This window comes from Parasteatoda tepidariorum, chromosome 2 (genome assembly GCF_043381705.1).
Source record: "Parasteatoda tepidariorum isolate YZ-2023 chromosome 2, CAS_Ptep_4.0, whole genome shotgun sequence".
Classification (NCBI taxonomy): domain Eukaryota; kingdom Metazoa; phylum Arthropoda; class Arachnida; order Araneae; family Theridiidae; genus Parasteatoda; species Parasteatoda tepidariorum.
The window spans coordinates 10,738,534-10,756,873 of NC_092205.1; the positions used below are offsets into that span (position 1 = coordinate 10,738,534).

The 18,340-nt window shown below is 29.4% G+C and overlaps 1 protein-coding gene across 6 annotated transcripts in view; it reads left to right on the forward strand.

The window, feature by feature from the left end:
- Positions 1–18,340, forward strand: part of LOC107448208 (domino helicase) — an 81,071-nt gene that overhangs the window by 21,307 nt on the left and 41,424 nt on the right. For 5 of the 6 annotated variants that reach the window (XM_043047444.2, XM_043047445.2, XM_043047446.2 and 2 more), the window contains exons 5-22: positions 1,333–1,518; positions 2,292–2,432; positions 2,531–2,753; positions 3,813–4,057; positions 4,684–4,810; positions 4,886–4,984; positions 6,003–6,109; positions 6,225–6,320; positions 7,232–7,409; positions 8,747–8,883; positions 8,968–9,078; positions 10,190–10,441; positions 11,331–11,467; positions 12,167–12,353; positions 13,392–13,577; positions 14,227–14,491; positions 15,632–15,916; positions 16,542–16,721. In XM_043047444.2, the coding sequence (XP_042903378.1) occupies positions 1,333–1,518; positions 2,292–2,432; positions 2,531–2,753; positions 3,813–4,057; positions 4,684–4,810; positions 4,886–4,984; positions 6,003–6,109; positions 6,225–6,320; positions 7,232–7,409; positions 8,747–8,883; positions 8,968–9,078; positions 10,190–10,441; positions 11,331–11,467; positions 12,167–12,353; positions 13,392–13,577; positions 14,227–14,491; positions 15,632–15,916; positions 16,542–16,721 (3,142 nt within the window). The remainder of the gene's footprint in view (positions 1–1,332; positions 1,519–2,291; positions 2,433–2,530; positions 2,754–3,812; positions 4,058–4,683; positions 4,811–4,885; positions 4,985–6,002; positions 6,110–6,224; positions 6,321–7,231; positions 7,410–8,746; positions 8,884–8,967; positions 9,079–10,189; positions 10,442–11,330; positions 11,468–12,166; positions 12,354–13,391; positions 13,578–14,226; positions 14,492–15,631; positions 15,917–16,541; positions 16,722–18,340) is intronic. The other variant, XM_071177155.1, reaches the window with a different exon arrangement.

The following is an 18,340-nucleotide window of genomic DNA, read 5'->3' on the forward strand; positions in this document are numbered from 1 at the left end:
GTTAAAATGTTGTAGAAATTTGCATGCCTTACAATTAAAAAAAATTTCAGCTATTATTGAATGAAATGATAAAAAATAATAAATGATCACTAAAAAATATTTTTTACATGGAATTATTTTACATAAATGAATTTTATAATTTTGTGCAAAAATTTTCAATTCGCTTATAATATGGTGAAATTAAGTAAGTGAAGTAAAATAAACATTAAGGGGTCTAAACTATAGGCCACTCTCCTGACTAAACTATAATGACTATATTTCTCATGTTGTGGTTACTCTTTATATTTCAGGGGTCAGAAATTATAATCTGTCAAATAAAATCATGTTTATTCAGAGAAAATATATGTTTTTGTATCTGATTTCGTAACTCAGATAATTTGTAAATCAGATAGTTTGATTCAGTTTATTTTGTTTATTTTTTGTTCACTGTACATAAGAGTGAATATGTCAGGTTGCCCAATGCAGACCAGTATGAATGCAAGTAGGGTTTTCATTTAGATGCTTAGCATTCACTTATTGAGAATAAGATAGTTGCAAAGTGAAGTAAATGCTTTGAACCCATCTTCTTTAAGTTTGTATGACTGGCACTGTAACAAGCTACTTTATTTTGTAACTGTCGTTGAACAGCAGACCCAATTCTTAGCGTTTACGACTACCAATACTTCCTTAGTCTTGTAATTTTGAACCCATTCTGCAAGAACAGGGAACTCCTGGATCAAGTATTGGGGGAAATTTGCCCTTGTGGAGGTTTTTTTTATGGAACTTATCCGCATTTGGGTTACGTGGTAAGGAAAACCATGAAAACCTCCCATAGTTAGCCTGACGACAAGGGGACTCTATCCCATGACCCGTCTACCACTGAGGATATTTTACCTCAGCACTGTGGTCAATGCAAGCCGAATGCGGAATTCGTATTGACCAGCCATTGCTGGGATTCGAACCCGGTTCACCTCATTGGAAAACGAGCGATCTATCCCCTGAGCCATCACTGCTCTATAACAAGCTATTATAAATGTGTGCTTTTACTTCTTTTTTTTTTATTACTATCTACTTTTTTTTATTATGCTTAATTTACATTTTTTACTGATAGTGTATTAATAAAGAATATGCTAGCCTGTAATAATTATGTTATAATTTACTTTATATTATCCTTTTAGAGGTTCCAGGTTATATTGTGATATCAATGAGTGTTAACATGACATAATTTTTTTTTTCTCACAAAATAACAATTCACACAACTCTTCCCCCTAATAAAAAATCTTGATCATTGTCTAATAGTTCAATAATTTTTAATATTTCTTATAAACTCTTTAAATAATTTTAATATTACAGGAAGCTTATGTTATGCAAAGAGTGGGAGAACTCAGAAAAGATGGTCTTTGGTCTCTGAAAAGATTACCAAAAGTTGCAGAAGCTCCTAGAAATAAAGCTCATTATGACTATCTTCTGGAAGAGATGGTGTGGCTGGCCACTGATTTTGCGCAAGAAAGGAAATGGAAGAAGGCTAATGCTAAGAAGGTGTCTATTTTTTTTTTATTTTTTTTTTACCCATAATCACATTTATGGGTTACATCACAATTACTAGCTAAGATAAGTGAATTTACTAGAGATTTTGGTAAAATTAAAATCTTAAAATTCTGTTTTTTAAATTACCTAGAAACCAAAAAAAGAAATTCTAACGAAAAATGTATGACACGTTGCTTTTGAAAGAAATGAAGGGGACTGTGAGTGGCCCTCTAAAAGAAAATTTTTTTCGTTTGTTTATTCTCATTTTTGAAAAGTGAAACAATTTTCCCAACAATTCTTAAAAAAAATTGTAATTTATTTTTACATATTATTTTCTATTTCAATGTTAATAATATGTTTAATTTGTATTTAAAAAAATTTCTTAAAACATTTTTATTTTAAGCTCCAATAACAATTAAAAGTGTTATGTTATAATATATTTATGTTCATGAATGAGACAGAAGTAATAAATTAAATATCAAATTTACACGTTCAGAAAAGTTGAATTAAATCATTCTTAACAAGTGAATTTTTTTTCCCTGAATGTTTGTGGCTACCCTTGTAGAAATTTGCAGTGTTTTTTTTTGGGGGGGGGGGGACTCTTGTTTCAAAACAATTGTAAAAAATTTTATCATTTTTAAAAGCTTGCATTTTCTTTTTTTCCATCTTTTTTTTCTTCTGATTTATATTAAATTTAGTTTCATTGTCTAAATTGAAAAAAAATTCAGAAAACCATTTATTAATATGAGTGAAGACAAATCTGTAATTTTTCCTTTGTATTTTAGTGTGCTCGAATGATTACTAAATATTTTCAAGAAAAGGAAATCAAAGCAGAGCGAGCCGAAAGAGAAGAGCAAATAAAACTTAGAAAGATTGCTTCCACTATCGCCAGAGAAGTGAAACAGTTTTGGAACAACATTGAAAAAGTAATAATTTTTAACGGTCTTATCTTGAATCTTTGCAGTTATTTTCTTTCAATTCAGCTATAAGTATTTATTTTTGCTAAATGTTATTCTTTTTTTAGCTTGTGGAATATAAGCACCAAACATGGCTAGAAGAAAAAAGAAAAAAAGTCTTAGATGTCCATTTAAATTTTATTGTCGACCAAACAGAGAAATATTCCTCTTGGCTTACACAAGGGATGAATCAGAGCAATAAGGGTAGTCCAGAGTCAAGTAGGGGGTCGTCTCCCCTCCCTGGTTCTGCATCATCCACCCCTCTAAGAAGGAATAAGCGAAGATCATTTGGTGAGCAATTTAAACAGTGTTTTCTGAGCTTTTCTTTTCCCTTTGTCCCACTTTATCTGGTAGGTCATGTGCCTCCTGAACGCACATTAAGACATGTGGTGGGAAAAAAATAGATGAACAGTTATTTCATATGGGGATCAAGCAATCCACCATTAGCTGATAGTAACAGACTGGTTATTTGTCACAAACTGAGAAACGACCGAAAAAGATAACATTACTTATTTAAGACATTAAACACTGCTTCACATTTAAAAAACATTGTGAATAGATATTTACACAGGCTCACAGCATGGATTAAAAAAAGAGTTGTGTAAACTAAACACTGAGAGTGCATGTTGTAAAAACATCTTGGTTTATATACATTTTCATTTACAGCTGTTGTAGAAATCCCAAACAATGTAATTTGCAAATGGTGTTATAATTAGGTGTATGGAAAATAGGTGCAGTTATGAGTAGCAGGCAACAAAAAAAGAAAAGAATAATAATGTTTGAATTTGTGTTTCATGATTCAAACGTGGATTAACTTGCCGTTTGCTAGCTTTGATCTCTAATATAATAAGTGACATGCCAAAGTCTTTGGGTTTCATACATGGTCAGCTGAGGTCGTCTGTTTTTATACATGGTTAGTGGATTTTTTTTAGATAGAAAGACTATTCTATTACTTATTGTGAAAAAAATTTGATATAAACATTTTAATCAAATAGAGATCACTTTAATTGGAAAATAACACACTGAACTCAGTAGACGCAAGAAAATGATTTTTATAAATAACTAAAAGACGCATGACCCCAGTCACTGATAAAATGTCTATTGAGGGAAAAAATTGCTCGTAATTCATTCTAATTATTTATAAAAGGCGGATAAGGATGGCAAACTCGGCTACAAATAAAAATGGGATGAACAGTTGTATAGTTTATAAGGATTCAGAACTTGTGGAATCCATGGGGTCATAAAATGATCCTTACATGCCCTCCCGGATTATATTCCGGTTGACATCTTAAATTTTTTTTTTTAATCGCAAATACTGATATATTGTTTTGAAATTTTTCTATTTCATAGATTTTGAACCATCTGATAGTGAAGAGGATGATGAGGAAACAATAAAAATGGAGGAAGAAAATATTGATAAAGGGGAGCAAGACGAAGAAATTAAATTATTGCAACAAGAGAGTGAAATGCCTTTTGAAGATTTTCTCGATTCTCTTCCACCAGAAATTTTGAATACTCATGTTTCCTTAGATGATTCTAAAGACAAAAGTGATTTAAGTTTACTGTCTATACAATCTGATGTAAAACCTGAAAAGGTAATTTTTCTATTTTTTTTTAAATTATAAATTGTAACAATATGTTTATCATAAATGAAATCAATTAGGTTAACAATTGATATATTATATCGCAAACTTTTGGCTAGCTTATTTTTTATACCAAAATATGTTTCTTATCTGTTATACAAAAAACTCTTGTCATATTATATTGTGAATTCAAATATTTTTGATAAATTAATTAACTTAGTTAAAATAATTAATCTATTTTAGATATATTTATTATTTCAAAGAACACCAGTAAATTTAATTGGTATGTAAAATGTATTGTGGAAATACTGACTTCGAAAAGAAGCAATCATTGGTTTATTTATATACTGAAAATTGAGATTATATATGTATAGTACTGTTTCATTGTTTACAGTTCTTCTAGTATTAGTACTGTATGATTTTGAACCACAATTTTTTGTGTGTGTCATTGTTCATGTAATGTAATGCAGATGTAATGTACATATCCTGTAAAAAAAATAATCATAAACAGCAGTAAGAATTCAATCATATTTTAATGTAACCATTTCTGTAGAATCTGCATGATTGTTTCCTATTAGTATTAATTCCATTATGTTTAGTTGACTTACGTTATATATATTTTGTATAATCTTTTTTAGGGAAGTGATGATGATGACTTTGAGGTATCCGAAGAGGAAGAAGACGATGAGCAGACAATATTAGAGCAGGAAGAAAATGAAGATAATGTTAATCATGAAGAAGAAATTAAAGATTTAGAAGCAGAAAGTATGACATAATCATCTATTATATCTTTATATTTAATTTACTTGCTTCTTTTTTCTAATAATATAACTATTTTAGATGAAATGTCAATTGAACAGCTACGAGAGAAATATGCAGCTGCTTATGCTAGTGATTTTGAAGTAGAAACATCAGAACAACAGAGTGAAGATGAAAGAGGTATGCTGTCCTATTGTTTGTTTGAAAAAGTATTTTAAATTTACTACTACTGTTATTTATTAATATATTAAACATAGGATGCATGAAGCTTCCTCTAAGTACCTAAAACATAATACATAAGAAAGAAAGTTTATTTATTATTTAATAATTGTAAAACGATTAATACATAATAACTTCTAATATTTAAATATGTTTAACATAAAATGTTGTATATAACGATGTACTATAAAATGATGATGATTCTTAATAAATAAGGAAATTAGGGATAGAGAAATACTTTACTGGTAGACTATTCTGTTATCAGGGCAATACCAATAACGGTTTAAGAAATTTGCATTTACTGTGAGAAAACAAGATAATACTATACAATTTTTTGAACCAATGGATGCATAGATTAGTCATTATATAATACAATAAGATTTTTGTGACCAATGGATGCACAGACCAGTTTTTATTTTGTATTTGTTTATCAGTTTTTTGAAGCACACAACAACCTTTTCCTTGTTATTGTTGATATATTTCTAATTAAAAAATAATAATAAAATCTGAAAGAGGCTTAATAATGGTTGTTGAGAATTGATGAAATAAATGAAAGGAAATTTTACTGTTTTGGAAATCAAAGTATTTGAGAATATTCTGGGTTTTTTTTTTAAAAATAAAAAGTTTTAATTCTTGCAGCCTTAAGAAGTCTAGTGACATAAAAAAAATTGACCTGTTAGTCAAATTGAAAACTTAAAAATCAAATAGTAATATCCATCTTTGTGCATGGTTTCTGTTCACCAATCACCAGTGGCTGACAGCTCCATCGTCAGTCCTTCATACAGTGCTCAGTGTTGTATTGTATCATGACAAGGGACCCAGCGGCTTTTATATCTTCATGCCAATAAAAGATTTTCTAGAAAATGCTTTCTCGTTATTGGCTAACAAATTAATTATAATAAATTGTTTATTTCTCTAGTGTATAGTGTTCTTAATATGAATTTTTTTTTTTTAAATAAAAAGAGGAATTTTATTTCAGAAATTGATGACAGTGAAGATGAACAATCTGATGAAGACATGTCTGTTGATGGGGAAGACAAAAAAGAGCATGCACTTTTAAAATCTCTCACAGATGAAACTGATAAGGTATAGTGTAGCTCAGTTGTTTCCAAATATAGTATAATCGAAAGTCAGGTTTTTTAATCTTTTTATGCTCTTTCACTTTCATTGATCTTACATTTATTTATTTTTCTATTTTTAGGACGATTCTAATGCTAATCCTACCAAAGAAATAACTGACATTGCTGCTACAGCAGAAAGTTTTCAACCCAAAGGCAACACACTATCTACAACTCAGGTAAAATATTTGATTTGATTTAGAATTTAAGATTTTTAATCTTTGTAGCTATTATTTCAATTTAAAATATAGCATTTGTTGTACTTTTAAAAGTAAAAATAGACAATTTGTTATGTTAAAAAGGATTTGAAATGTTCCCAATTTTCAAATGGTCTTAATAGTGTCTTCATTTTAATCGTTTGGTTTCCTTCTTAGTAACACACATCTATAATTTTGCATTTTAGAAAAGAACTTTTTCAAATCTTAAGCCTTTCTACAAAAAATTAGTTGGTACAAGTTGGTTAATAGTTACTTATTGCAGAAAATAGCTAATGCACAATCAACTCATTCTTTAGCCTTCAAAGCAACAAAATTTTTCTGTATTTTTGTTAAAAAGACTTGAATAACTTTCAAATTATTAGGTATAAATAGCAAAATAAACATTTTAAAACTGCCAAGTATATATACTAAATTCAGCAATTTTCTGATTGAGTAATTTATTTTATTTTAATTATTTTTATTTTGTTTGAATTATTTTTATTTTATTTTTTAATGAATTTTTAATTTTGTTTCAAATTTTTTAAATGTTGCAATCAATTGTTTTGCTTCTTTGTTTGCCTAGTTGCATAATTTAAACTAAATGTTTCTTAGAATTAATTTTTTCTTAAATTTATTCTAGTACTAGATTTTTCATTGATTAAGAAAAATTATAAGTTAATATTTAAGCTTTAAATGGCATTTTCATAAAGTAATCCTGTCCTGCTCCTATTCATATATATTGCTAGAAATTACCTGTGTTTGTGAAAGACCATCTTTAAATAGAATATATATTATGTAGAGTTAATTGTTTATGACCTGATGTTAAACTTATAATAATAAGTCTTTTTTTTTCTTTCTTTCTTGTATGATTTTATGTGCCTTCTTTATTTTAGGTCTGTACTAAAGTTCCTTTTCTTTTAAAACACCAACTGAGAGAATACCAACATATTGGGTTAGATTGGTTAAATGCTATGTATGACAAAAAATTGAATGGGATTCTTGCTGATGAAATGGGTCTTGGAAAAACAATACAAACAATATCTATATTGGCTCATCTTGCTTGCGAAAAAGGTGATAAGACGTTTTAATATATTGCTATTTTTGATTTGTTCTGTATCATATATACACAGGGTAATCCGCGCACCTAGAAAGTCATGGATTTCGATATTGAACAAAAATTTTTCATGATTTTATCTAATTTTTTTAAAGAAAGATATGGATTGGGTCACTGAAAAATCTCATTTATAAAATGGAATTTCTGCCCCCCCCCAACTCCTCCCTCCCAATTTCACAGTGTTCCGATGTTCTGAATTAGTAGCAAAATCCTTCCTCATAGTCATATTTCAGTAAAATATAAAATATTTTTATCCTGTTCTTTAAGAATTCTGGTCTTTTTTCAAAAAATGAAAGAAAGAACATTTTTAGAGCGAATTATCTTTTCAACTTCTGTGATTTCAGAATTTTTTATTTATTTATTATTTATTTTTTTATTTTATCAATTTAAAATTATTATACTTACTTTAAACAAGAAATAAAACAGCCTCAAATGTTTCATTCTACACTTAAATAATCATGTTAAACTAAATGTTCCCTAAAAATTAAAATATTCGTAGATTAACAATTTGAATAAGCTGCTTTGTTAGAGCATTTGAAACTTGAGCACGAAACGAAGCACTGTTCATCACCTTTTATTAAATAAATCTTCATGTGTATCTATTTTTAGTCAAAGCGCAAGTATTATTATATTCTGTCCTAAAAATTTGGTAATTTTTGTGTAAATATGTTTTTTTCCAGTCATTTAAATTTTTAATAAAAATTAAAAATTCAGTTTTTTTAATGAAATCTCGCCTTTTCTTATTTATGAGAATGCAAATTTATAGATGTCCACAATTAAAGAATTTCGTTCCTTGCACCAATCTTTGTGTGTGAATTTTGTTTTAGCTTGGTAGATGTTTCTTTGAATTTTTTGTGTTGACTTTATTATCCTTATAATTTAACTACTCGTTTTGATTTTATCATAATGGAAGATTTTTGTTTTTATAATTTCCTTTAACTTCACGTGTTCTGTTAGCGTTAATAGGCAAAATTTAATTTTTCAGATTTAATCCTATTTTCTTTTACCATTCTCCTATCACAATTTGTATTTTTGGTAGACATTGCAATTAGCATTAAAAAGATTTAAAAATCACCCTCTCAATTTACAATTAATATTCATATGGACCTGATTTATAAACTGCACATTGCAATTTAATCTAGATTTTTGAATAACACGATATCTTAACTGCATTTTACCAACAATAATGCATTGCTTTTTATGCTATTTTAAAATTTTACATAGTTATTTGTTTTCGCACAATTATATAATTGTATTATTTTTTATTTTAACTTAATATTTTTTTTAAATTTAGGTGTTTGGGGTCCTCATTTAATTGTTGTGCCCACCAGTGTAATGCTTAATTGGGAAATGGAGTTCAAAAAGTGGTGTCCAGCATTTAAAATACTCACCTATTATGGCACACCTAAAGAAAGAAAGCAAAAACGTGTTGTAAGTTTCTCTCTTTTTTAATTGTCAATTTGTAATAAACTGACATATATATTTTTGTTGTATAATTTTAATGTCTCTTTTTAGGGTTGGACCAAGTTTAATGCATTTCATGTGTGTATTACTTCTTATAAATTAGTTGTTCAAGATCATCAGTCTTTTCGTAGAAAAAAGTGGAAATATCTAATTCTAGATGAAGTAAGATTTTAACTTCACAAAATTTTATTTTGAATTAGATTTTTTTATATTTAACTTTTATCTTTCTTTATTTTTGATAATAAGGAAAAATCTATGAGCTTATAAATGTCTGTGTTTTTGTAATAATGTTAGTTAAATTGGAATTTTTTATATCTACACAGAAAATGCCATGTTGCATAATTAATGGTGCAATTGTCTCCTTAAAAATGCCAAAAAGTAATGAGAATTCACTTTGTACTAGAGGATATTTGATGCTCTTAAATTTTTAGGATTTACACTTTCCCTCAATTTACTTACAAAATTTTTATAACTTTTTTAGAGCCATATAATTAAATAATTATAATTAAACTTATTAATTTAAATAAATTGTTTAAGTAAATTAAATACACTTAAAATCAACATTAATAATCTATATCTATAAACTAAAGTGTAAGGAATTGCAATTTGGGTGAAATCTGATGACGCCAATGATTTCAAAGACATATTATGTAACTTATTTTTAGTCTTTTTATTAGGTTAAATGTAGAGTGAATTTTGCTTTTTATTAGGTTGAATGTAAAGATTGATGGCAAAATAGTAACAATTGATTATACCACTACCTTTTACATAAGCTGATGGTGGTTGGTTTTTGCAGTACCACACTTTATATTTTTGCAATGGTGATTTTTAAATTAAATTGCAGACTATTTACTGCATAAAAATATAGGTTTTGATTAATTTCCATTATTTAAAATATCTACATTCTCAATTTGAGACTAGATTATAAGGAAAATATGCTAATAGCTAGATAATATGAAGTTGCTTAGGGCAGTATTATGTCACCAATGATATTTAAAATTGTATTATTAGATTCAATCAAACAGGGATTTTTTTCTCCGTTAAATTTGGCTTCCATAGTGACAGAAATTGTTTAATTCTATGTATTTTTACAGCAAATTTCTCTTTTTTTTTATAATAAATAAAAAAACTTAATAATAAATAAAAAAATTTTGATTGTGTATGTTAATTTATTATTTTTTTTTGTGTATTGTGTATGTTTCATCAATTATAAATATGTGTGCTTACATGCAGTTCATTTTCCATTGTCAGTCATGTTTGTTTGTTTTTACAGGCCCACCATATAAAGAACTTTAAGTCCCAAAGATGGCAGCTCTTGTTAAACTTTCAAAGTTCTCATCGGTTGCTTCTGACTGGCACTCCTCTACAAAACAACCTGATGGAATTATGGTCTCTCATGCATTTTTTAATGCCAAATGTCTTCCAGTCTCACAAAGAATTTCGAGAGTGGTTTGTAAATCCATTTACTGGGATGATTGAAGGTAGCCATGAATATAATGACAGTCTTATCAAAAGATTACATAAGGTATTAATTTTTTTTTTTTTACCAATTTATTCATTTCATATTTTAGATATTTATATGAATCAGTATGATATTTCTTCTTGAAAACCTGGAATCCTCAGAGTGCATTGAATTAGCTTATAAAAAAAAATCTGGGAAAATGAATATTTTTGCTGGTAAAAAGAAGTTAATCTAGAAAATTTGAAACTTAGGGAACTTTTCTGCATTGTTAAAGAAACTTTAAACTTCCATTGTTAAAGAAATTTTAATTGTTAATTTTCCAGTGCAATATTGAAACTTTGTTAAAATTTATTTACTTCTATGTTGTAATAAATTTTTTAACATGCAATTATTGTTTCAATGAAGATTTTGATTAATTTTTAACTTAGTAATTTTTTTTCAAGATTTATATTGGGTTAATGACTGACAATCTTCTCTTTGTGAATTTTTAATCCCCTGTCTTCTCTTTGTAAAATAGGGTCCACAGACCTATTTTTCCTATTACTTAGGTGTCCATTTTTTCTCACCCTCTTATTTCCTGCTTTTTATATCTTAAAAAACCATTATTGTTTTGTGTTATTCAGCACTGGGCTTCAGCAAATCTATTAAACAGATGTTTCAAATTTTCTGGTGCTGTCTCTGAATTTTCGGAATTTTTTCCCCTCAAATTACAAAACCAAAAATATTGTGATTTTGAAGAAAAAAAAGATGACTTTCCCTAACGTAACTAAATGATTATGCGAAATTGTAGCTTTTGAAATCCATAAATATATGAAATTATATTATATAATTAATTTATATAATGATATTTTTAATGATATTAAATTATATAATATATTGAATGATGAAAATGTATTGCATATTTCTATAAACTTTTTCTTTTTATAATTTATTATAAAAATGTTCTTTTTAGGTGTTAAGACCTTTTTTGTTACGAAGGTTGAAGTGTGAAGTAGAAAAACAACTGCCAAAAAAATATGAGCATATTATAGTATGTCGCTTGTCAAATAGACAGAGATACCTTTATGATGATTTCATGTCGCAGACAAAGTAAGCATATTTTTGTTTAGTTGTTCAAACATTTCTATGTTTTCTGAGTACATTTTCAACCTAATACATTCTTATGACCTCAGCTTCGAATGATTTTGCATTTTCTTGAGTTTTTCTGTGGTTAGCTTGCAGAGATTCGTCTTATAGCAGTAATTGGAACTGGACACTATATCGATACTTCTCTAAATATCGATATAATGCTTACATGATCATGCTGATATAGCAGCTTTTGTTTCTTGTAAAGCATTGGAACTCTGATTTAAGACACCAATATAAGAATACCGGAGAACTTGATATAATGATTTAACAGACGAGGTTCCTTGTCTATGCTAACACGCATGATGTACAGTCTTGATCACCTCTTGTTTAATACTAATTTTTATTAGCTGTGATACCAAGTTTTGCAAAAATCAGTTGCGTGCTTCTATATCTAGATATCGGTCAAGCATTTATTAAAGCAACATAGAAGGCAGAAAATTATATTAGTCACCCAATTATAATTAATCTTGCAGTTGAGTAAATCGCAAAAATTATATTTATAATTCCTTAAAATTTAATAAGTTTGTGAGCAGTGAAGCATTTATACTTCTACACACTAAAAGTCAATTTCTCTTTTACCCATTTCTTGAGTACCACACATGATTTTTCCAGGTTAAAAATTTTAACATGCATCATTTTATGCTGAATAATTTTTTTTAGGACAAAAGAAACTTTAGCTACTGGAAATTTCATGAGTGTCATAAATATATTGATGCAACTGAGAAAAGTTTGCAATCATCCTAATATGTTTGAAGAAAGACCAACTGTTTCCCCATTTCTTATGGAGGGAGTAACATTTCATACGTCTTCCTTAGCATCTAAGGCATTGGAATATGATCCATTTAAAGTAAGTTTAATGATTAGTTTATCATTTTATAATGTGATATCCAACTAGTGATATCCGTTCATCCAATTCTATCCCAGATAAAATTCTGGTGAGGGAGTATTGTAGCATAGTTTCCATTACAAATATTCAATTCTAATTCACTAGTATATAAGACATGTTAACTTGATTCTATCTGGAGGTACCCTTAGATAGATGATGGTTAACATTGTCGGTAGCCTAGTCCCACGTTGGTGACTTTCGTATGTGATCTGAACACACCTTCCTCGGCATAAACTTCTATCCTGATCTGAACATGCCTACTTTAATCGATGGAGCATAGTGAACAGTTGGCTAGCTATTTGTGACTGCGATATTATCCTCCTTACGCTGTTGCTACTCCATTTCAATCAAACACAAGAGGGGTCTGTATCTACTCTACTTCTAATAGCAAGGTAGGAGAGAACACACACACAACCTTGATCTTCACACAGTTCTCACAAATAGCGCTCAAAGTCTGGTGATCTTAACACAGCTCTCTCGGCATCTCACAAAATAACAATGAATCAACTAGAGATATTCATTCATCAAATTCTATACCAGATAAAATTCTGTTGGAGGACTATTGTAACGTTGCTACCACTTCAATTCCCATACTTTAGTATATGAGAAATGGCAACTCAATTCTATATGGAGGTACCTTTAGATACATGACGGTGACATTGTCTATAGCCAAACCCCCCTGTTTCCAAAAAAGTAAAATATAGTTAGTATAACTAATTCATAAGGTTTAAAGCTTATAATTTATTTATTATTATAATTATGACATGTAATTTCCATCAGTGCTATAAAATAAATGTTTACGAATTCTTTATGTTTTTATTATATCTTTTTCTTATGATATTTCTTTGAAAAGAGTAATATGTTCTGTTATTTGATTGATAAGGTTATGGAGTTAAAAAGTAAAAACAGTGCTTAAGCTATATGGATTGCTTTCTCGTTACCAATCATATATTAATGACATTATATTTTAATTAATATTTTTTCTTCTTCTCTTTTTAGCAAGTTAATTTACAGTCTCTTAATCTGCTATTAGCCGATTTAGAATTATCTTTAACTGCTTTTGCTGCTCATCGTGTTAGAAAGTTTCAAACACCTCCAAAACTAATTGTTGAAATTGATAATTTACCAGAGCCCCCTCCGCCCTGCCCTGCTGTCAAAATGAAAGTCAACTTTTGCAACACCCAGGTATGAATATATTTCTTAAATATGTCCTTTAAAAATTATCTGCTCTATTTATAGTTCTCCCATTGTCAAGTTTTTGCATAATGCTTAAAATGTAGATTTTATTCATAATTTGTTAAAATTCTCAATTTAAATGATGTAGAGGTGAGGAAAATATCAATTTCTGAATTGCAAAGGAAGTAACTAAAATATTTCTTGAAGGGAAAAATTAATCTGGATTTTTGATTAATTTGTTACTCTCAGAAATCCTATGGATTTCAAGCTTTTTTTTTTCTTACATCAGATTTTTTCGAGCACTTTTTACTTACCAAAAAAGGGAGCAGATTATGGGTTACAATCTAAATCAAAAGGTTAAGATAGTGAAACAAAACACTATAAAAATGCAAAGGATTCAGTAAATTGTTGTTCTTTCGACTGTAATTAATTTAAAGCTAGTATCATTAAAGGGGGGGGACAAAATACTCACTCGATATTCTACTCGTGTATATTAATTACTAATTAATATACACGCAACAACACATTGTTATTATATGTTTGCCTGTAGCTAAAACAACATGGGGTCTAGAATGACAGATTTTAACCTGCTAAGCACTTCAAGCGAAAAGTGAAACAAGCAACATGATGATTATTTATCTTTTGTTTTTTTTTCTAGGGGGCTTCTAATTCTGCTCCACCTACTCCCCTACCAAGAATTGCATCTCCTGCTGTAGCACATCCTAGTCGTTTGCCTTCATCTATTCCTAATCGTGTGACCATGCCTATTGGTCCAGCTTTACCACAACCCCAAAGGCTAATGGTTATACCTGGCCAACAGGGCACTCCCTCACGAGCTGTCAGTCCTGTTGCTGCTATTGGTTCACCGCCTGTTGCTAGTCAGCCTGAACAATATACGCTTCAGTTGGTCCAACCTAGTGGAGGTAATTTATAAAATTTTGTTATGATCTTTTGTATTAAAATTTGTCAAAAATATTTTATTTATAATTAGTTTTATATTTATTAATTTTTTCTAATTAACTTTTGTGCTGAATTCTAAGATGTATGTGCAAACTTTAACTTTTTGAATAATGCATAAAAAAATATTTTTTTCTACCCTAAAAAAGTTTTTTTTCTGTAATTTACTTAAGGGGATATTTATTATCCTATGTGTCAAAGTTAGAAAAAAGATTTCTAATTTTTATAGTGTTAAAATGTTTGTTATGCATTGTAACCCTAGATTTTCCAGTTTGTCCTTAAGTTTCTTACATAAAGAAAAAAGAAATGTGTTTTTGTCATTCATTATGCAAAATACTGGGTTCAATCGATGCATATTACATATGTTTTTAATTTTAAGAAAAAGTCCTTTAGTTGCCATGTTAATGCATTTATGCTCAAATTGTTCTGGCTAGACATCTTTTAAATAAATTTTTTTTCGATAATTTAGGAATTTTCTAAACACTTAACAGTTATTCCTGTACAGGTTTTTTTTTAGACCAGGCAAAGAATAAAAAAAAGTTAGTGATATTTTGCATCTAAATAGCTATCATTCTAGAAATTGAAGGGTTATGTTGTCTTTGTGATATAATAATAAGATTAAATCTGCTAGTATAAAATGAAAGTTATAACTTTTGTTGCTTTGTACATCTAAGAATTTTTGACTTGTGACAAAATAAATACTTGCCTTTTTAAGTATTTGAGACTAGATACAATGGTAAATAATCAGTGAGTTGACAATAACCCATATGACCCTATACAAATTTGAGCGGGATAAAAATCAGTGATTGTTAAGCTAAACCCTATAGTTTACCCTAGATAAAATTACTTATTGCTTTATATTTTATTTTTATAAAATATTTAAGTTAGTGTTTTATGAATGGTCATTTTAAAACATACGTTTAAAAGTCAAATTTGAATTATGTGGCTTGGGGCCTGGTAAGGAAAATTATTCTGCTTTGCTTCACCTCTTCTCAGAGCTTGTTGCTATCATTATCTAATTGCAGATTACGATGCTACTAATCTTACTATTGCATGATATAGTGTTTGTGTATGTTCTAAAATCTTTGCCCTGTCTTTCTTACTAGCTGTTGCTTCACTCGCACCTCTTGGTGGTCTTACTCTGCAATTGCAACCAGGCCCTGCGAGTGGCAATCGGGTTCAGTGCATTCAATCTCTAATTGGTGGCATTGGCCGTGTTGTCCAGACAGCCGCTGGTGCTCATTTTGTGATAACTTCAGTTGCTAACTCTGTAGCAGAGCACTCTCAAGTACAGCCAGCAGCGACGACTGCCATTGCTCAACCTCATGTAGCAGCATCAGTATCCAACACCCAATCTTTAGTATTAAGCACTAATATCTCTACAGCTACTGGTAATAGGTGTTCATTTATTTTTGCCTCTAAATATTTTATAAACATGTTTTTTTGTTTGTTTCTGTAATACTTGAATTTTAATTTAGCTGCCAGTTATAGTACAGGTTGGAAATTGATTTATAATGTTATTATTTGAGCAATATTTTACGGCAAACTGTACTGCTGTATGCATTTAATATGATATTTGACCCATTCACTGTATTTATTGCTTTTAAGGAATTTATTTTTGAAAGTTTAATCTAATTTACCAATTTTGAATTGTTTTTATTCCATATAACACTTACAAGCCTATCAAAAGTTTTACCAAATCCAGCTATCAAAAACTATTATAAAAATAATGTAGTGTACAGAAAGTTTTTATAAAAATTTATTTTACCTATATCAATCAAACTGGAAAATATTTATAAAAAGGCATAATATTAAAATTTAGTATATAGTTTTTTTTTTTTGAGGATCTTTTTTTTTTCAGTAAATGATTAAAAGCATGGCTATAACTTTGTCCAAGGAATATATGGCAAAAATAATCTTTGTTTTGTGTGAATTACTTATTCTTTTATTACTTAATCATGTGTGTCATTTTATTAAAAATTATAAATACTGCATTAATGCATTTTTTTTTATTAGTGCTACCCCAAGTTCAAAAGATTGGGAGTCCAGCAGTTGCTCCCCAAGTGTTAACAACATTCTCTAGGCCGCCAAATAACAACTCTACGTCATCCATGAATAATCAAAGTTTTCATAATAAACCAATTGGCCGAGTAGCACCTTTAAATGTTCACCCCCCAGTTAGCACAACAAGCTCTGGTAATTATTATTTTATTGAATGATTAATTTATATATTTTATTTTCCTGACTTTTTTCTGACTCTTTGATAATGATTAATAATTACCTACATTTACAGTTTTAATAACTTGAGTAGTTCTGGAAAATAAATAAATGTAATAAGAAATTATACACAATTTAGTCTCATTAATGTGACTACCACCTAATTTTGAACTCAGCATGAAATAACCAATCACAAAGGACAGATAGCAGCACATTGCAGTGGACCGTATATGAAGAGTGCCCGTGGGGAATCAGAAAACATTGCAATTATCGGCATAATTCAGAAACAAAATGATTTATCCAATGCCTAAAAGGGCATGATCTTTAGTTTTTGGGCAAAGAGTGTATCATTTCCAAAAGGATTAATTTTGTAAACTGTTTATGTTCTGCCGTAAAATTGTGTCACACATGGCAAAATAGATGAATATGCGTGTAACCATTGAGCAACTAACCGCCCAAATGAACCTAAGGTCTACCAACAGTGTCTCTTCAACGATTTTCAGCAAATGTTACTCCATACAGGCCTCTGTAGCAAAGGTCTATTTAATGCTCCTATGCTAACTGCTGTTGATTGGCAGCAAAAACCAAAATTTACACATCAGTACTGCAATTAGGCGTCCTCTGAGTAATGACAGGTGGATGTAGTCATATATAGTGCAAACTCTCTAGACCCTGCAATGATTGCTGAAGGAAGGAGCATTATGGTCTGGGAAATGTTTTTGTCATTCTTGGGGCACTCATCGTTGTGAAAAGCACAATAGATCAATAGAAGTACACACCTGTCTTTGCAGATCATGTCCTTGCCTACATGCAAATAATTTTTCCTCAGAATGAAGGCATCTACTAGCAGGACAGTGTGATGTCTTAATACAGCTCTCAGTGTCCGTGCATGGTTCGTAGAAAACCAGGAGGAATATGCAATATTCCTCATGCCACCAAACGATCTGGATTTAAAACCAAACCACCACGTTTGTGTTGTTCACGCTGTGGATCCTCAGCCACGTAACCTAGCGCAATTGGCCATAGCTTTGGAGTTGGCATGGCTCACACTGAACTCTTTCTAGAACCTAATTGCTCTGCGAAAGGTCTAGCTTTGACTGTACTTATTTACTTATCAAGTTAAAATCCAACTTATTTAAGTATTATTTTAGTAATGTTAAGTTAAAAATACAGTACAGAACGCGTTATCTGGAAATCGGAAAACCAAAAAACCGGAATGAAATTCAATGAATTTTCCCGCCATTTTTTTTTAAAAAATTTTTTTTCCTCATAAGATTTTAGGATTTTTCTTTCTTTTTTGAAATATATTTACCATACCATCATTTTAGAAATAATCATTACTGTATTACTTCATCGTTTTTTCTTCTTTTTAAGATTATTTCCAAATATTTTTTTGTTTAGTTGGGTTTAGCAATAAAAGAAAAAGGCTTTTTGTGGTGATTCAGAAAACCGGAAAAATCAGTTATCCGGAATAGCGATGGTCCCGATCGTTCCGGATAATCGGTTCCCTACTGCATATTCTTTTTTTTTAATTGTCATAAAGAATTTTTGTCTAAATATACCAAATTTTCTCCTCCCAAAAAATCGAATTTCATAAT